Source organism: Caloenas nicobarica, chromosome 1 (genome assembly GCF_036013445.1).
Source record: "Caloenas nicobarica isolate bCalNic1 chromosome 1, bCalNic1.hap1, whole genome shotgun sequence".
Lineage (NCBI taxonomy): Eukaryota > Metazoa > Chordata > Aves > Columbiformes > Columbidae > Caloenas > Caloenas nicobarica.
Window position 1 is genome coordinate 33,073,554 of NC_088245.1, and position 18,743 is coordinate 33,092,296.

At 41.1% G+C, this 18,743-nt stretch overlaps 1 protein-coding gene across 2 annotated transcripts in view; it reads left to right on the plus strand.

Moving 5' to 3' along the window:
• Window positions 1-94: 94 nt before the first annotated feature.
• The window catches only part of TMEM117 (transmembrane protein 117), a 226,276-nt gene continuing 207,627 nt past the window's right edge, over window positions 95-18,743 (plus strand). Inside the window, exons 1-2 of one of the 2 annotated variants that reach the window (XM_065646940.1) lie at window positions 95-206; window positions 16,330-16,634. In XM_065646940.1, coding sequence (XP_065503012.1) covers window positions 16,358-16,634 — 277 coding nt within the window. In that variant the 5' untranslated portion in view covers window positions 95-206; window positions 16,330-16,357. Of the gene's footprint in view, window positions 207-14,217; window positions 14,307-16,329; window positions 16,635-18,743 lie in introns of those variants that run through there. The other variant, XM_065646930.1, reaches the window with a different exon arrangement.

An 18,743-nucleotide genomic window follows, 5' to 3' on the forward strand; every position in this document is an offset into this window, starting at 1 on the left:
CGGCGCCCCGGGCGGCTGCTCTGGGTGCTTTAAAACGGGGACGCGGTGCCGCCCCGTCCTGTCTGTCGCCCCCTTCACCTGCCGTCCCAGGGCGTGTGGCGCGACCGGCCGCGGGGCAGGGCCTGCGCCTGCCGCCATCCCCCCGCGGAAAGGGACAGGTGCCCCACAGGGTGGCTTGTTGATCCGAGTCATGAAAAATAACTGAGGTGAGTTTAGTTTAGTCTGTCCTGCAGGTCTCCCGCCCGGGGAAGCAGGGAAGGAGGCACAAGGTGGGACACCGGGCTGGGTGTGTGTACTGTGAATTCTGCATTGAACAGCCACCTGAGAAAGAGCCCAGAAATCACAGGGCAGAGCCCAGACCCACAGCTCTATCAGCTTAAGCCCTTGCCCCTGACAAGGCAGTCTTTCTCTGTTAGTTTTGCATTATTTGGTACGTGGTGGCACTGCGTCAACAGAAATAGTGCACATTTCTTCTCTCAGCGTGGTTCCGGCGGTTGAGACGCTCATCTGTGTTGGCAAGGCACGGATCCAGGCACAGAGAGGGCGTACCTGCTTCTCCGTGAGTTTCCTCTCCACGCAATCAAAGGCTTTTACACCTTTTCAACTTGCATTGATAAATTTTCCCTAAACTTTTAAAGTTCCCACTGAAGGAGAGTCCTGCACTGTGAATTTAGGCATGCTCTGAAAGTAGGTTTGTTTTTGTTAGTTTTCTGTCACAGGCACCTCTGTCCACAGGTTGAGCGGCACTGTCCTCTTAACGACAAAAAGATGGCAACTACCTCTTGTTTAAAGATGGCTTCTGTGTCCTGTACTTTAGTCAGTGTTTTTAATCTGTGTTGCAGTCTGGATTAGACTCCACAGGTGAAATGTGCAGGCAGCTGTAGATGTATCAGAGTTGTGGGCGCTTCATGTAATGTCCTGATGTTGATGATTCCTTTGGATTCCCGGGAGTTAGCCTGAGTTTTATTGGTCACTATACAACCTGCGAACATAAGAAATGCTGTAACAGGGCATGCCAAATATTTAGCCCAGCAGCACAGGGAAGAATAGATGAATAGGGCAAGCACATGGTAATCATTCCCTGGCTCACCTTCCCAGCTTCCAGAGCGCTCAGGAATTTCTGAAGTCAGATGTGTTGATAGATACGGGTGCCTGCGCTTTGTCAACTTCCCAGTTTAAGGAGGTGAGTGTTTTAGTGTCCTATTTGGGAAATGTGAAGCAGCACTGTAACTGCAGTATGTGAGCTTTGCTGTGTAATGCTGGTCTGGCGAATACAAAGTCACTACGGAGACACGTCAGCAGCCAGTGAGCTGGGACTGTGAGGACTGCAGCAGCTGGGGAAACAGAGAAGCTGCTCTTTATCTTTCTTCTAGCAAGGAGGCCGAAAGAGACAGGGAAAAGTCTTCAAGTGAAACCAAGAAATGAGAGACAGCAGGTGCCTCCGAGGTACCCAGAGGGCAGCTCTAATTCCTCTATTATAAGCCTCTGAGAGCATATAGGTTGTAAAAAAATAAAACTCTTGGAGAAGAGCTTTTCCAAGAGGAAGGGAGTTCTAGAGATCCAGCCAGAGTGGCAACCAAAGATGCAGTGCTATCACAATTACTTTAAATCATTTGAGCCTAAGGCTGTCACAGATCCTGTGTTCTTCATTCCTCCCTTGTGTCGGTGTTAGCATTTGTAAAGTATGAATTTGGCTGAAAATTTATGAGCATGTTTTCCTTGATAGACAGATGTCCTGAAAAGACAGATCAGCCCCTTGATCCGGTTAGTCATGTGCCCCCAGGAGCACTATTTTGGCACAGTGTGGTAATGAGGATACATAGCTGAGACTGGGGAACTGTGCTTTCAATGGAAACCCATGCTTCGACTGGAAATATCAGAGTGGCATGAGAGTATGACATCTGTCACCACATTGAGATCACATTGACTATCTGAGGTCACATCACATCAATTCCCACCAATCTGTCAGAGGGCTCTAAACTACAGAAGTGGGATCTTAACACCTGCTTTATATGAAATAAGGCTGGTACACGTTGGCATTTCATAGCATCTTTTCGGCAAAAAGACAAACTGAAAGGCTGAAGTATTTTTTTAAAATCTCAAGATGACAAATATTCTCCTGTGTTACAGTATTTCATGTTTAACAAAGAAGAGACTTTGCATAGAAACAAGCACAAGCAAGTAAGGATTTTATCTCTGTTGAAGATGGCTAAATTTCTGAATCATAGCGTGCTTCAGAGTCTTACTAAAAGGTTTTTCATTATTAAACTCCTATCCAAATCATAAGAGTGACAGGATAAGGAATAGGGAGGTTTATTTGTTAGCACATGCATTAAATAACTTCTTTCTTTTTATTAGGTATATTTTCTTGCCTGTACTTGAATTATTTTTTTCCAGTGTACATTAGGTTTTGTATCTAATGAAGGCTGTGATTCTTTTGGTGGAGACAGTATATTACAGTTTTCTGAATTTTAATAAGATTCTTTTAACTGAATAATAAATGACAATTTAAAAAAGGAAATAATTTTAACAGACTTTCATACAGCATTTTCTATGTGACTTCTGGGTATTGTTTTCATTTTCAGTGTCTTTATTGTCTTTCCTTGTACATTTACTTCTTAATTGATTTAACAATGGTCTATTCACTTATGCTAGTTTATTAAACGCTGTGGTTATGCTCTCTATGGAATCCTCAGTTAATTATGTTCACAGTTCTGTAATGGTGTGGAAACATTTTCTCCTGTTGTGATGTTGCCAGGAAGGCCTCTTCCAGGTTTGACTATAATTGTCTACCTGAGAATGGAAATGCACATATTTTTTTACATACAGCTTTTATTACTGCAGTCCATACCTATCTTGAGGTGACACTTCAAACACTAAACACATTTCCAACAGCTGAAGAGTGAAAACCATTTTACTGGGCAATATTACAACTTCATTTTCTTTCTCTGGAGCTCCATTACCTGTAGATCTCTATCCTGACACACTTCAAAGCTTCAGCTTATATTATTCTTTTCACTGTTCAGCATGTTCTTCAAAAACGACCATATTTTCAGAAGATAATTATAGTATTAGAGAGTTAGTCCATCAGCAGGATGAACTTTCTTAGAGTAAGACTAAATATCAACTTCTTTCAGAAATATGTGAAAACATCATTTCTCCAACTCTGTTTGCTTCTAGTTATCTGCATTCCCATGCACCCGTAGGTAGCTAAACAAAGACATTAGAAATCACGTCACTCCTAGACTCAGATTTGCTTAGAACTTTGAGGATATGTGTGAAAGCTGTTCCTAGCAAAATGGACTTGGATTTTTGAGCATATGAGTGTTACTGTTTGTAAGTCTCAGTACATTCAGCTTTAATCAAGAACACACCACGTTCAAGTGAAATAAAGTATTTATTTGCGATGGCTAGAGCTTATGGATAGTCTGCTATTAAGAAGTATTGCTATAAGAACTCATCGCTCTCTTGCCGTTATAGCAAGTGGCTTTTATTGCAGTATAGACAGCTCTTCCTTTACGTTCATCAGTAAGTCTTTATAGCAGTATGAACATATCTCTTAATTTCTTTATGCTCTGAGGTATTTCTGTTCATTTCTCATAGATGAGAAAAAAAAATCTAACTCCTGTTCTTAATATTCATTATCTAAGGGGCTTTTCTTCCTGGCTGCTTAAACATCTGACACAGTAGGCATTGTCTGTGGGTGGCCAGGAATGTGACAGATAGACAACTATTTTAAATTGATTTACAATATAGTAGATAACCAAGTCTGAAGTACTGGGGTTTTCTTAGCTGCTGTCATAGATGAAAACAGATTTGCAGCAATATGTTTTGATATCCTAAAAGTTGTAGACAACTGATTCTTGTCATGTTTTGGTATGCTTTGATAACAAGAAGCAAATGTCCTGTAACATAAACTGAACGAACAATTAGATTAAGGAGTTGATTCTGAGTATGTTTTGTTGATATCCTTGTCCATTTCTAGGCATTATTCTGATCTGGTAAATCTGTAGAAAAATACTAGACATGGCATCTCAACTTTCTCTGTGCACAGCATAATGGGCAATATGGTGGTCAAATTACTTAATAATTTCAGTGATTTTTAAATTACAAAAATTCTAAAATGTTGTTTTTCCTTTAATATACTTGCCTTAATAGTAGTGATTAACTAACATGTAAATACCACTGCAAAGTCATTGTGCAAAGTCATTTGTGTCACACTTTTAGCCACTCTTTTCAGATTTTCTGTTCTGCCACTATGGTATGTTATTTGAATGCATTTCTGAGGTGCATTAAACAGTACAACTGGTATCTATGTGGTTCTCGATTTTGCCATTTCTCTCCAGTGGGAAAAAAAGATTTTTATTATTAAAAACCTGTGTTTGCTTTGTCAGTTATTGATGACAAGTTCCAAGAAGTTTCCTTGTGTGTAGAGCACGCAAGAGATTTTTAGGAATCATCTTACATGGTGTTCAAAGTGATTCTTGAGTCAAAGAAAGCAGGAAAAACATTGTGAAGACCTGGACAGGTCCCTTACACATTTGGAATGGATTTATAAGTCACAATTTCCATTTTAAGCTATCAGGACTAAGCTAATGCATGTGTGCCTTCTTCCCGGACCATTGTATGCCTGAGCATAAATACCAAGATTTTAAATTTGACAGGATTCTAGGGGAAGACTGCACAGAGAACAGAAGCAGGACATGATCAGCTCCAGTAGGGTGAGTGGCTAAAGAGATATACTAATTATTTATAGCAAGGTGCATTACATTGCTGTAGGCTAGATCGAAGATGATAACAAAGCAGTAACTGAAGCCATATTATTATCTTCATTCAATAGGAATGAAGCCTTCTTGCCACCAAGAAGCTCCAATTAAATAACACATATTAAAAGTGAGCATCTTGTTTTGGAAAAAACTCCAAGGCAAACATGAGCTGCTGTTTGTGTTCATGTAAAAACTTCCTCTGGATCTCAATGTAGAAAAATTGTTCCAATATCCATTTATTTTTTTAAGAGGCTGAGTAGCTGAGTACATTTAATGTCTTTCTGCAGCCTCTCCTTTCACATTTTTATGTCAATTAGGGCTACTCTACCTTCCATCAGGTTTGCTAGCTATCTTGATGAGAAAGAAAATGTACCTGGGACTGTTTCAGTCCCATCTGGATGATCATACTGATAGCCAAGCACATGGTGACTGTAGAAGGATCCCTTTTAGAAAGCTGGTGAGTCCTGGCAGAGAGCCACCAAATACAATTCTGCTGCCTAGATTCAGAGCAGACCTTGTCTGCCAAGACTGGTAATTACCAGTGGGTGGCTTGTGTGACCGGTAGGCATGGCTGAGCACAGACCTGTGTTTGAAGTTTGGATGATCTAATGAGCTGGTAGGTAGTTTTGAGTACTCTAGAAAGTAACGATTTTATTGAAGATTTCCTTACTCAAATATGTCATGACAAACATTTAAAAAATAATAAGGCAGATACAACGATTAGGTCAAAATCCATGCTACAAAAACCAGATATTATACTTTTGTTTTTCTTAACATTGCATGGAGGATATCATGACCCTACTGAAAACAGTAAGAATTTTCTCACTGACTTTGGTACAGACAGGACTTCACTGGTAAGGAAAATGCGAACTGCTGTTAGTGGCACATGATCTTGGATGATACACTTTTGCAGCGCTAGGGTGGATCCAGTCATTTTCCTGGTGAACTCAAAAGAGGGATGTTGGGAAACATTCTTCTCATACCTATTTCCACTTTCTTTTAATATTTACCTCAGATGAGTGCACTGAGTCATTGTGAAATACTATCAGCTGAAACACTAGCGCTATGCTGATTATGTGCAGTTGCTTATCTTGTTTTCCATCACTACAGAGATGGCGGTTCCTCTCTTGAGGAGGTACAGTTAGTACATACTAATGCCAGATGAAGCAAAAGTGACCCTGGCCAAGGCATTGTTTGCACTCTGTGTTGACGACACAAAGTCCCAACTCACTTCCTCTCTTAACTAGGATGTTGCAGAGCCTCTGGGCCTTGCTAAGATTGTTTACCTTGTAGCCTAGGAGCATCAGAATTTGAAAGTTTCAGTCTTTAGTCTTACATTTTCTTTGACATTTTGCCTATCCTTTCTAAGATCCCAGGTTCCTGCCTGTTTTTCCATGGCATGTATGGCTGTGAACGTATTAGATCTAATCTCAGGTTCCCTCTACTAGCTCCTTGTATGTTTCTTAATGCTGTTTTATGGTCTTATCCAAATTTCCAAAGAAATTAAGAAGAGGTTCACACTGCTGTTAGATAATTCCACTTTTTGATGTAGGCATCCTGAGGGCAGCTAAGACCTTCTGAGAGATGTGGAAGCTGCGTGAAAGAATGGGAGTGCCTGGGACAAAGCATTCCTTCTACTCATGGGGTTCTACTTGCAGGAGACGAATTCAGTCAGACAGACCTTCCTCCTGAGTCACTCATAAGTGACACCCAGATTCTACCCATAAATTACTATTAAAAAAGAGTAACAAGAAAACATGGGAAGTTTTATCCCGAAAGGGCTCCATGAGGCCAATTAGGGATTTTATTACTAATTGTTTGCAGGAAGTATTCTGAGATGTGACAGAATAAAACTGTACCGTAGATTTTTAGTCTGCAGTGCTTACTGTTTAAATAGATAGGAATGCGGAAGAAGGGTAGGAGAAAGACTGGCAGCAAAACCTGAAGTGGTCACCTTGTTCCCTTCTACCATTTAAGACTGTGTTGTTAGTGCTCAGCTCCTTGCACTTAGTTTCCAGCAGAATAAGGCCCTCACAGGCACACAAACCCAGACGGATGCTATGCCTCAGCATTAGCTGAAGGTCTCCGGTACTTTATTTCAATTCCAAAAGATTCTACAGTGCACTCACTACTCTTCTTATAAATAAAAGGAAATTCAATAAACAAAGAAAGGACATTTTGACCGCACTGTACACTCTTTCTTGTTCTCTTGGGCACTTATTCAAAGTGCCTGTCCATTTTCAATGGATTTTTAGCTGCTAAATAAATTATTACATTTATCATTGTAATTTTTTTTTGTCTAACTATGCTTTTTCACAGTGCATTAGTGTGAGCTAAAAATAACAGGTATTTGTTACAGTCTAATCTTTGGCCATTGAAAAAATGTCTATTTGCATAATAGATACTGCACAAGCCTAAATATGATGAGAAGAAGCTTTAAAGAAAGGTCACAAAACTTGGTCTTCTCATCACTTGTCCAGAACTGAAAATCTGACAGCAGAAGAACCCCATTCCCTAGGCATACCAGTGTATATATGATTCTCTTATTAATTATCTTCAGACTGTGATTAACTCTGTCATGTTTAATATTGTTACATTTGATTATTTTCAGTGAGATTGTAGTTCTGATTCACCAAGTGCTACCGTTTGGACAGTAACACTGAAGTCGTTAGCAAGTGTAGCTCAGTTGGATTCCTGGGGTTTGATCCAGTGCTTGGAAAAGCCGTGCTTTGCACAAGGCACCTGTGTGTATTTGCTTCAGCGGGGACAGATTTGCACCTCAGTTACATTAGTGCAGTGTCCGGTTTGCCATAAACTCTACCGAGACACCCAAAGCAACAGCCAGTGCCTCATAGTACCCCGTGCCCCGACTGTGTTTCTGTTCCCCTGATCCAGATCATCTCTCAGATCAGCCTTTATTGTCTTAGATAAGGTACTCCAATTTCAGGTATGCAGAGATTTGAAAAGAAAGTCATTTAATTGTTTGAGTTATCACACTGTGCTTGAGTTTAAAAGCAGTACTTTTGTCAAGATGCAAAATTTTTATGTCATGCTACACCTATTTTTGTCCTAATAGAAATAGGATCGAGACCCAGGAAATTTATATGACAAAACAGTAAAGCCTTCAGGCTTTTTCTTTACAGAGGCAGAGTATTATTATACAGAGTACAGTTGTTCATTGCACTTTGGAAGAACATCATGAGATACAGTACTTGAAAATACAAGACTTTTTTTTGTCCTATGTTTTTTCCTGAGGTTAAGAAATTATCCCTCATTATTTTTAATTAACTTTTTCTTTAGTATTGAATAAATCAACACAGCTTAAGTCATTTTCCTGTCAGATAGTAATCTGAGACCAACTTATATAAAAAGAATATAAAGCTCATACTAAAAAAACCATATGATGTTATTTTTCTCTTGTTAGAATTCAGCAACATTAGCTTATATTTTCCCAAAGACCTTTTGTTACTATTTTTCTAAATATTTGTCTTCCAGATTTAATCCTGCCTTTCTGAAATCTTCTTTTACCATTGCAATAAACTTGAACACTATGTTTAAACAGTATCCATGAAAGGATGAAGTCAGATTCCACTTTTTCTTAATTTGTGTTTTCTCTAATTCTTTATATGCAGCTATCAATGTAGCTGCAAGCTGATTATTCCTCTCTTTTCCTACTACAGAAGTCACATCTGATTGTTCTATTAGTTGAAAGCATCCATATGGCCAGCAGATGCACATAAAAGGTATTTAATTAGTGGTCTAAGTTCACCTCACTAGACTGTTTTTCAGTGATTTAATCTAGGTTAGGTGTGGGCTGGTTGTCTGTTGAAATCAATATGATTATGGGAAGTAGAAGGATACTTGCCTGGAATAAATTGGGTCTGAATGAACAGAAGTAAGTAGTTCATTCAAGTGTAGTTTTGTTTATCAGCTGACTATCATCTTCAAAACTTCCAGTACAGTTTCTGCTTTAACCTTGTTAAGCCCTTCATCACTCGACTCCAGGACTGAAGCTCTGTTTCACCATATGTAAAAGGTCACTTAAAGTTCTGGCTCTACAGTTCTCCTACAGCTTTTTGTCTGAGTTCCATTGGCATTGCAAAATTAGATATATATATATATATATATTAAAAATTCTGCTTAAAATAATATTTTTGTGGTTTAACCTATCAACAATGATGAAAGCACCTCTTAATTTCACCTTGGTAAAGTAAACCTTCCTTGACAAAGATCAAAAAGTACATATTAACCACCCAGCTCCCAAAATTCTGCTACCATTTCTAGCCAGAGTATCATTAGACATAGTGATTTATATTTGTTAAAGTCTATATCCAAGCTATTTTTTTTTCATTTTTTCTGCCTTACAGAAACAAGCAGGTATTGTTTGTCCCTATTCACATTTACGTTTGGGTTGAAATGTTTTGGATTGTACCCAACAAGTCAAAGAGTCCAGAGGTTTAGCATCAGAGATGTGTCCTTTTGCCGTTATCGTTGTTTTCCCTCATCTTAGGTAACTTGCAATCTCTTTATTGTTTCATCCATGAAAAATGTTAAATAGAACCAGGAATAAGGCCCTTTATAACGACTTGGAAGCCTATTAGTTAATATGTGTGCTGCATATAACGTTGATGTTGTGCCATTCTCATTCTTTCCTTGAAATGTCAGTAGGTGTCTGACCACACACCTTAAGGAGTTCATGTATACATCAGTACTGACCTCACCAAATGAACCCATTATCTCCTAAAGTGATATCAGAACAATTTTCCAAAAACCGTGTTCTGTCAGCTTGTAGTATTGTGGGTTGTGCTTGTAGAAACAGAGGCACGAGTTAGGCCAAAATCATGGCTAAATCCGGTGAAAACTCTGACTTACAGTGTGTGTGTGAAGGGGGGGTTGCATGTCTGCACAGCCAGCACCACTGTCTTCCCTTTGGTTATTCCAATTCTTCTCCCTTTCACTTCTTTTAGTAATTGAGACCTAAACATGCCTTTTCCGTGTTTTTGCCCATACTTGCCGTCAGCCTGAAAAGCCTGTAATTATGTAGGACATCCTATTTATCCTTTAGATATTGTTACATTAACTTCTAGTTCTACGAAATTTCCTCAGCATTTCAGAAGTTCTTAGGAAACAAATTTCATTATTAACATTGCTACCTATCACATCTTTCATTTATTTTTCTAATAATTCTTTGACCTGCCATTTAAAAATAGATGTTTGAGTTGCTGTGGTTTACTATCCTTTAATACTATTGATTTAATGGAAAGTATTTCAACGTTACATAATGTGAAAGCACTGTTTATGTTTTCCAAATATGCAATAGAAACATTTCTGCTGGTCCACATTCTTTTAGACAATCCTGTTTTTTACATCTAGTAGTAAAGCAGTACTAGTATTTGCAATGACATTGTCTTTGATTAGCTTAACTTTCTTCCTATGGGATATATTTTTGCCTTTTCTTTCTTCTAAGTTCTTAAATTATTTAACTCTTTAGTTATACACTGTTGTCAGCTTCTGTTTCGATGTTTTAATGGGCTGCTTTCTCTTCTTTCAGACAGTAGAAAACAAACTGGGGATGCAGATAATGAATAAATTTTAAGTGGTATAGCTGAGAACGGGGTACCATAACCATGACTGAAATTTTGAAGGGAAAAATCTTTTGTTCCAAGGGTGTTTTTTGCAGATGTGCTGTATCTGGCCTGGGATTACATTAACTTTCTTCATAGCAGCGATATTGTGCTGTGTTTTGTGTTTGTGCCTAAAAAAAGTGTTGAAAACACGCCAGTGTTGTGGCTATTGCCGAGCAGTGCTTGCACAGGCTCAAGGCTGCCTCTCTTTCCCACTCTGCCCACACTCCTGCCAGTGGGTTGGCTGGGAGTGGGCAGGAATTTGGGAGGGGACACAGCCAGGAGAGCTGACCCCAACTGACCAAAGGGACACTCCATGCCGTATGATGTCATGCTCATCAATAAAACTGGGCAGCGGAAAAGGGTGAGGTGGGGGTTGGCTTCAAAGCTGGCTGTCAGAGACTGACCAGCCATCGATCTGTGTGTGGGCCTTGGTGAGTGATTGCCTTAGCATCATTGGTTTGGTTTTGTTTTGTTGGCGTTTTTTCTTCGTTTTGTTCGTTTGTTGTTGTTTGTTTGCTGTGTTTTAAATTTTTTTTTATCCCCACTTACTACATTTTATTAATTCTCACTTTTTTTGCTTCGCTTATTAATTCACCTTTATCTCAACCCATGAGTTTTCTCTCTTTTTTTCCTATTGTCTCCCCTGTCCTGCTGGGGAAGGAGACTGGGGGAGTAAGCTCGCAGCTGTGTGGGTGCTTATCTGCTGGCCATGGTCAACACAACAGTGGGATGGGAGAAAAATACATTAGGAGCACAATCCTTGAGTAATGGGGTTTTGAGGTTTGAGGGAATTAAGTACTTTTTCCAAGCGGCAAGCCAGGGAAAAGGCATTTTTGCAACCACAGATGAACAGAGTGGGAGGACAGGCTGCGAGATCTGGACCGTTTAACTTCGAGAAGAGGAGCCTCAAGGGAGAAGATCTTATTGATCTATCTAAAAGCCTGATAAAAGGAGTAAAGAAGTTGAAGCCAGACTCTTCTCAGTGCTATCCAGGCAAGAGGCAACGGGCCCAAACTAAAACATTCAACATATGAAAAAACCTTTTCACTGTGAGGATGGTTGAACATTGGAATAGGTTGCCCAGAGAGGTTGTGGAGTCTCCAGCCTAGGAGATAGTCAAAAGCCAACTGGACACAACTCTGATCTAAGCAATGGGCTGGACTAGAGGATCTCCAGAGGTTGCTTCCAGCGTCAGCTATGATGTGATTCTGTGAAATTTCACGGGTGTGAAGTGATCCACAATTTTGTGGATCAAGCAGCCAAGCACATAGCCCCTATAGATAACTTGGAATACCAGAGGGCTTTCTCAGTTTAAGCTGTAGAATTTTTTTCCATCTCCAGAATTACCTTTCAGTCCTTGATACACAGGATTTTATAATGGATTGCTTTTTTTTTTTTTAATTTTGTTTTTTGACATGAGTCTTTTTAGGTTGGACTTGCAGCCTTTTCACTGACAAAACTAGTACTTTTGCTTTGGCATAAAAAAGTAAAGAAACCTGTCTTTTAGTATAACATCATTATTTTGGAACACACTGTAGCTCAGTGTGTGTTCCTGTACCAGATAGAGTTGTCTGAGGCAGCAGAGTCTTGTCAGAGAATTTTCTGGTTCCAGACTAATGTGCAGAAGGCTGATTCCTCATATTTGAGTGTAAAATGAATCTACGGAAGTCGATACTGCAGTACGATTTATATACGGTCAGTTCAATACTCACAGCTCTGTGCTGGAAACTGTGTCAAAAGTAGCCTTTATACAAATGCTCTTTCATAGTAGGAGTGCTAGTAAAATAGTTTCATTCACAAGTATTGAAACTAGCATTTCAAGATGACTCATTGTCCTGATTCAACCTGCTTTTTAGGTTCAACCTACTGGTTTTACTGCTACCCTGTTCACTTGCTGACAATTTCGTTGGTAATTTCGTTCTTCTGTTGCTGGCAGTTCCTGGTTTTCGTTGAGTGGGCCTGATCAGTCTCGTCTGCTTAGATTATTTGTTAATTGTTGCTATTCAGGTGTGTGTTCCATCAACAAAATCTTGATTGCTTGATTACAAAAAAAGGAATAGGAGTGGTACACCTTTTTATGTGTGAAATATTACAGCAATGGCAATATGAAATCTGAGGGAGGTAGATGGTGCAGTTATGCTTTTGATTAACAGAAAAGTGGATGATTTTTCGTTTGATCTACTTAGTGGCTTCAAAAACTTGCTCGTTGATTAACTATCTGAAAAGTGTTCACAAACTCTGTAGTTGTAGCATGGGTTTCCATCTGAGCTGAGGAGAATTTGGTTTTAGTGTGTAGGTGCATCAGGAGTGTGATCTCTTGTGGCGGGTGCTGCCTCCTTCTCTGTGGATTCTCATTTGTTGGACAGAAGGAGACCGATGTTTGCAATCGTGGCATTGCACACAGAACTGTTGCATGAACAGGCAGTGCTGTATGCTGGATTTCTGTATTCTCTCATCACGCGTGATGATTTTTTGTCTCTGAATTTTAAATTTCTGTTTACTTTAAAGATAGCTTGGGGTGGGGGCATAGTGTTAAATATTGAATGTTACATCTCTACCTGAAACTGAGGGTCTCATAGGTTATTCCACTGAGGGAGATAATGTGGATGTTATGTCAGATACCTTCAAGACAGTTACATTTATTTACAAAAATATATAAAACTGTATTGGCATAAGTACAGAAGGGATACACAGGTCTTCATCTGGTGCTTTTTCTGCTTGTGCTGGCCTTCCACAACATGACTCACCTAAAGACTCTTCCACATTCCTCAGTGGACATCGGCCACATTCCTCCGCACCTTGGCCTGAAGTAGTGAAATGTATACCCATGTTTTAAGTTTGATGTCATATTTGAGTTACCTGCTTCAATGGAATTACGTGACTTTTCACAACAGTACATTGAGGTTATGTCTGGCAACTTCAAGTCGTTTTCACCTGTGTTAAGCAATGAGCAGAACTAGTATGTATTGCATTAAGACTTGGGCATGATGCAATGCTGAGAGCATCTTATAAACGTTTTCCTGGGATGTCAGCAATACCAGCACACTGGCACTAGGGACTACATCCCACGTAAAAAGGCTTTGGTTGGCAGTTTGGCTGAAGTGCAATGTCAACAGCTCTGTCACGCTGCACAGAGGCGTTTTGCCTGACACAGTGACAATACCGACTGTGTATGGACCCTGGCGACTGGCCGTGACCTCGTGATGGCCCCCTCCCATGCAAGCAAGATAGGTATCGACCTCCCTTCCCCAAACATGAGGGTTTCCCTAAATCTTCCTGAGTGATCTGGCTATTATTGCCAACCTTATGCTTTTGCTTTGGGGTAATACCTCTCCAGATTTGACCCTGTATTTCCCGTATTTGTGATTTTCTGCAGCTAATTTACTTAATGCTGGAGTCTGACCGGTGGGAACTGAGTGTCGCTCCAGTTTCGTTCACCTCCCGCGGCTGAACGAGCCCCCGTGCCTCCCAGGCCACCATTTTCCAGGGTGAACAGAGACACCCGCGGGAGCGACGCGCACGTTTCGTGTCCTTGCTGGCAGGCTGCGGGGGGAAGGGACAGGCAGGGACCGCCACGGGCGCCGGGACCCTGCCGCAGCGACACCGCCCGCCCCGCCGCGGCTGCAGCACTGCCGGGGCCGGCGCTCGCCCGCTGCCGGGAGCGGGGCGGAGAGGAGGGGCCCCGCCACCGCCGCCGCAGCCGCTCCTTCCCGCGGGGGGCGGGACGCCGCGGCAGCGCCAGCGCCGCTGTCAGCGCCCGAAGGGCTGGGGGGCCGTGCCGGCCGCGGGCAGCGGCGGGGGGCGGCCGCAGCGGAGCGGAGCGGCACCTCGCCCGCTGCTGAGAGCCGCACCGCGGCAGTTGCGGAGCCGCGCCGCACAGCGCCGCGCCCGCGGCGCCGGATCCCCCGTCACGGTGAGTGAGGCGGGAGCGGGCAGCGGGCAGCCCCGGCCCGGCGGCGCTGCGGGAGCCCGGGGCTGTGTGTCCCGGCGGGGAGGCGGCGGCCGCAGCTGCGCGGGGTAACGCGGCCGCGGGTCCCCGGGTGTGCGCCGGGGGGCAATGGGAAATGGATCGATTTAACAGGTTGCGATGGGCGACTGATGCGCGGCTTTCTCGACATCCTCGATTTCGGCGTCGAGATAGTCAAGAGCAGGGTTTTTATCAGCGATTTCGCACCGCTGCTATTTCAAATGTTGGCTTCTTATGCTATAAAGCGCTTCCTAGGAAGCTGCGTCTTCAGTTGGGTGTCTAATAACTCTCGGTTATCCGGCTGCTGCCAAAAATGTCAGGACACAGGGTTGTTTATCTCCAGACCCATTCGGGCTTTAAGATGGTCCGTACACGTAAGGAAATGTCAAAACTTTTCTTCCCATTAACATGAAGATAGGGAAACGTAAAATAGCTTTGGGCATCTTCATGGCTATTTAATCTCCCAAAAGTGGTATCTTAGGCTATTGGGCCAATGACCATTTCTTTAACTCTATTAATGAAGTTTTCAAAGGGTTCACAATTCCTTTTGCCGACTTTTGAACTCTCTACTGTGTGGGTGGTTCGGTTTTGTGGTTTTTTGTGTTTGTTTTGGTTTGTTTTTCATATGTAATTTATGCATAATGGGACAGATTTTTTTTTTTTTTTAAATTTAATGTATGCATTGTCTGTATCTCCTAAGAGTTCTATCCTTTTGATTTAATGGGTACAAGTTTCTTTGTAATTTTACAAAAATAAAAGGGATTATAGAGTTAAATAATTTTGAAAGGACTACCTAAAGCGAGGCATTGTAATTCAAGTCGTTTCTAAGTTTGCCAAGTGATACTTAGTCAGAAGTCCAAGAAGGGATGAGTAATTGATTAGGGTTTTTTAAGGTCTTTTGCTGCGAACTGAATTTAGGTTTTTTCTCCTGCAGGGCTTATGACATTTGCAAAAATCTGTACTGTTCAGTTAAGTACACTGTATCCTTCAAGGATCGTGCTGTAATAAACAAGCTATATTATTGGATACTCTTTTTTTTTCTTTTCTTCCTACACTCTGTGTCCCTTGAATAATTGCGGTGTTCCACAACACAAAGGCCTTGTATCTTTGTGCATACAAATTCGTTCAACAGGATGAAACAACTAATTTGTTGCGAATAAAAGAAAAAGAAATCAAATGGCAAACAAATGAAATGTTAACCATGCTCAGTTGCATTTTTCCGTAGCTGTAGTTCATAAGTCGGTAAGTTTCGAAATACAATTTTTGTATTCGTACAAAACAGTCTGTGCTCAGGGCATTTTTATTTTCTGGTTTTGAAAATATACTTAATTATAGGTGTACTCCCTGAAGTCAATGAAAATAATTCCACAGACTTCCCTCAGCTGCAGGGATTGATTCTAGTAACTTTACAATTGTGTTATTCCTTCATATAAACACAAGTTTCTCAAGTGCTGGAGTCTACGCTTGCAAGCTTCCAGGAGATGAGGCAGTACAAGACCTGACTGGACTTATGGGCGTGTTCCATCCTTCTCCTATAAGGAGAAATATTCCATTTAGGCTTAGCATGAACATTTGTGAAATCTGTGTTGTAATTTTTTGGAATGTGTCCGGAAAGGCACTCTGAGTTTCATGTAGCTGCTCATGTTCTCACATGCTGTATTTTCATGCCCCATATGGAGCAATACTTTTAAGGAGAGAATATAGAAATGTTTGAGACTGAAAATCCTCTGCTATAATGGATATATGTTTGTTGTTTTTACAGTGGAATGGGCAAAAATTTCAGTTTTTCTGTACCTGGATCTCACAGTGTCTTTTGATTGAAACTTTCATTGCTAGTCAAGTCTTAAGTGTTAAAAACGACTGATGACAAGGTTACAGTGATTTGATTTTTGGAACGTGCGGGTATCTCCTAAGCTCCAAGGGTTCCAGATATATATATAATATTGTGCTTTCATGTCTTTACATACAGGCCAAGAACAGCTCTGAAATATCTGAGGATGGATAAAGACTTCCGCTACTACTTCCAGCACCCATGGTCTCGCTTAGTTGTGGCTTACTTAGTGATCTTCTTTAACTTCTTAATATTCGCTGAGGACCCCGTATCTCACAGTCAGACAGAAGCCAATGTTATTGTTGTTGGTAATTGTTTCTCCTTCGTAACAAATAAATACCCTGAAGGAGGAGGCTGGAGATTTTTGAAGGTGTTTCTGTGGCTGCTCGCCATTTTCACAGGACTGATAGCTGGGAAATTCCTCTTCCATCAGCGCTTGTTTGGTAAGTAGCCTGATGCAAATACTGGCTTCCTGGTGATGGCTTTCTGACTCCCCCTTTTACCTTTCTATTCATTGCAATTTTGTAAGCTTTGCTATTAATCGCTTCAACTGTTTAGAGCTGTATAGAACTTGGTGCATCAAAGCTTATGCCATCGCGGAAATTAATGCCATGTCTACTTATGTGAGTGTAATTCACAATGATTTCCGTCAAAAAGGCTAAAAGTAGGGAAAGCTGACATGTTTGAAATGCTTGAGAGGTCAGTGATTTTCAATACTATAAAAACCACTTCTTTGCATCTTCAGAGTGATTTTAAAATCTTATTATATAATTTTCTCAGCAATTAGAAGAAAATACATTGTTCCTTGGGGCAGCAACTCTACATGTCTTGTCAAAAGTCATGCAAGTGGAAACAGAGTCTGTATTAGCAGAGCTGTGCTGAAGAGCTCCCACGTGAAAACAGGAATTCTAGAGAAGCAGGACCTGTCTGTCTCTTAGTACAAGAGTGAGTCAGTGAAATGGAAAGGTAGGAAATGGAAAAAAACATGACAGTAAACGCTTTCGTACACAAGATGTGACTAAATTCGGGAAATTACTGCACATGGACTGACTGAAAGGAATGGAATGACCCCGGATTAAATTCTGAGACCGAGAACTTAGATGTAAATAGATATACAAAAATATCTGTAATTGTCTGAACTGAGTCATAGAAAATGTTGCGTCTGAGGTCTGAAGGCTGTCTCTCAACTTTTAGAGATAAGTAGAAATCATGGAAAAGATTACTTCATTCCTGCCAGCTACACCGTTCCTTGAAACATCTGATTCTGGGTGTGTCATCGCTGATCTAGGTGGAGTAGTCCTATGTTCTTACACTGGTAGGACTGCGGGATGGATGGTTATGGGAACACCTCAAAGCACATGAGCAATAGGCCATTTCCCTAGTGTGTTTTGTTCTATTAAGATAGAGAGCCACTGTTGTTTCAATAAATCAGATGTAAAGCTGATATATGAAGGACTGAACAAGCAAAGCCACATTAAGATACTTCTCCTAATAAGGACTTCTCTCAAAGCACTTATTCAGAAAAATAGTTGAGCATCTTGATGGCTGTTTGGTGGATATTTTACCTTAACGTAATGGTAAATGTAAAATGTCCTCATAAAGAGGACATTTTACCTTAACTCCTGGGCTCTGGGACAAACATGGTCACAATAGTTCTGGCTTCCACAACTGAAGAATGATTTCGTTAAATTGGAGAAGATTAGGGAAAAGTAATGAAACTGATGATAAAATTGGAAAATAAACCCTATAGTGAAAGGATTGAGAGGATAAAGGGAACATTAGAGGGTGACTTGCTTAAATTTGACTTGAAGGACAGAACCTTCAGTCCAGCAAATGTATTGCAAGGTCTAGTGCTTGGAAGTGGCAAATAGCCAGCACTTTTTTTTTTTTTTTTTTTTTTTTTTTTTACTGAAAGGGCAGACAATCAGTGGAACAAGGTGTCACAGCATGCAGCTTCATCAAGAGATGTGAATTTTTTGGATTATGTTCTAATCTGACTACAGAGTACTTCTCTACTGTCCGTCTAGGTAGGTTATGATGATAATTCCTTCTGGATTTTTAAGTGTATATCATAGATAGGATGTAGCTTAACATAAATGTTAAAGTGGCTTGAATCGGCATTACTGCCAAAACCAGAAAGTCTGCCCAGCCTTCAGTGTCTGCTGCTCCATTCAGCAAACCAACAGGCAAGAGATTCCTACCCCTGATGGCAATGCTGGCTTATGCATACTCGTGGTTATGGCTTGGGTGACAAATATGGTTGTAGATATAATCTGATTTGAGGATAGTTGCTGCATGTTGAGTTTCTGCCACAGTTTCACCCTCCTAACCCCAGACACACCATTTTACTGCCTCCCTGGAGCCAGTGCTGCTGTTCCTGTGATGGAGCAGTGAGCCAGCTCAGGCAACTGATCCCAAGGAAAACCAGTTGCTTCTGCTGTTGTCTACAGCAGCTTCTTGAGCTGACGCGATCGCTTGGGTGCCAGTGCCGATGCATCAGCCGAGGACTGTGCCGCAAAGATAGCCGGGGGCCACGGCAGCCCTACCTCGTC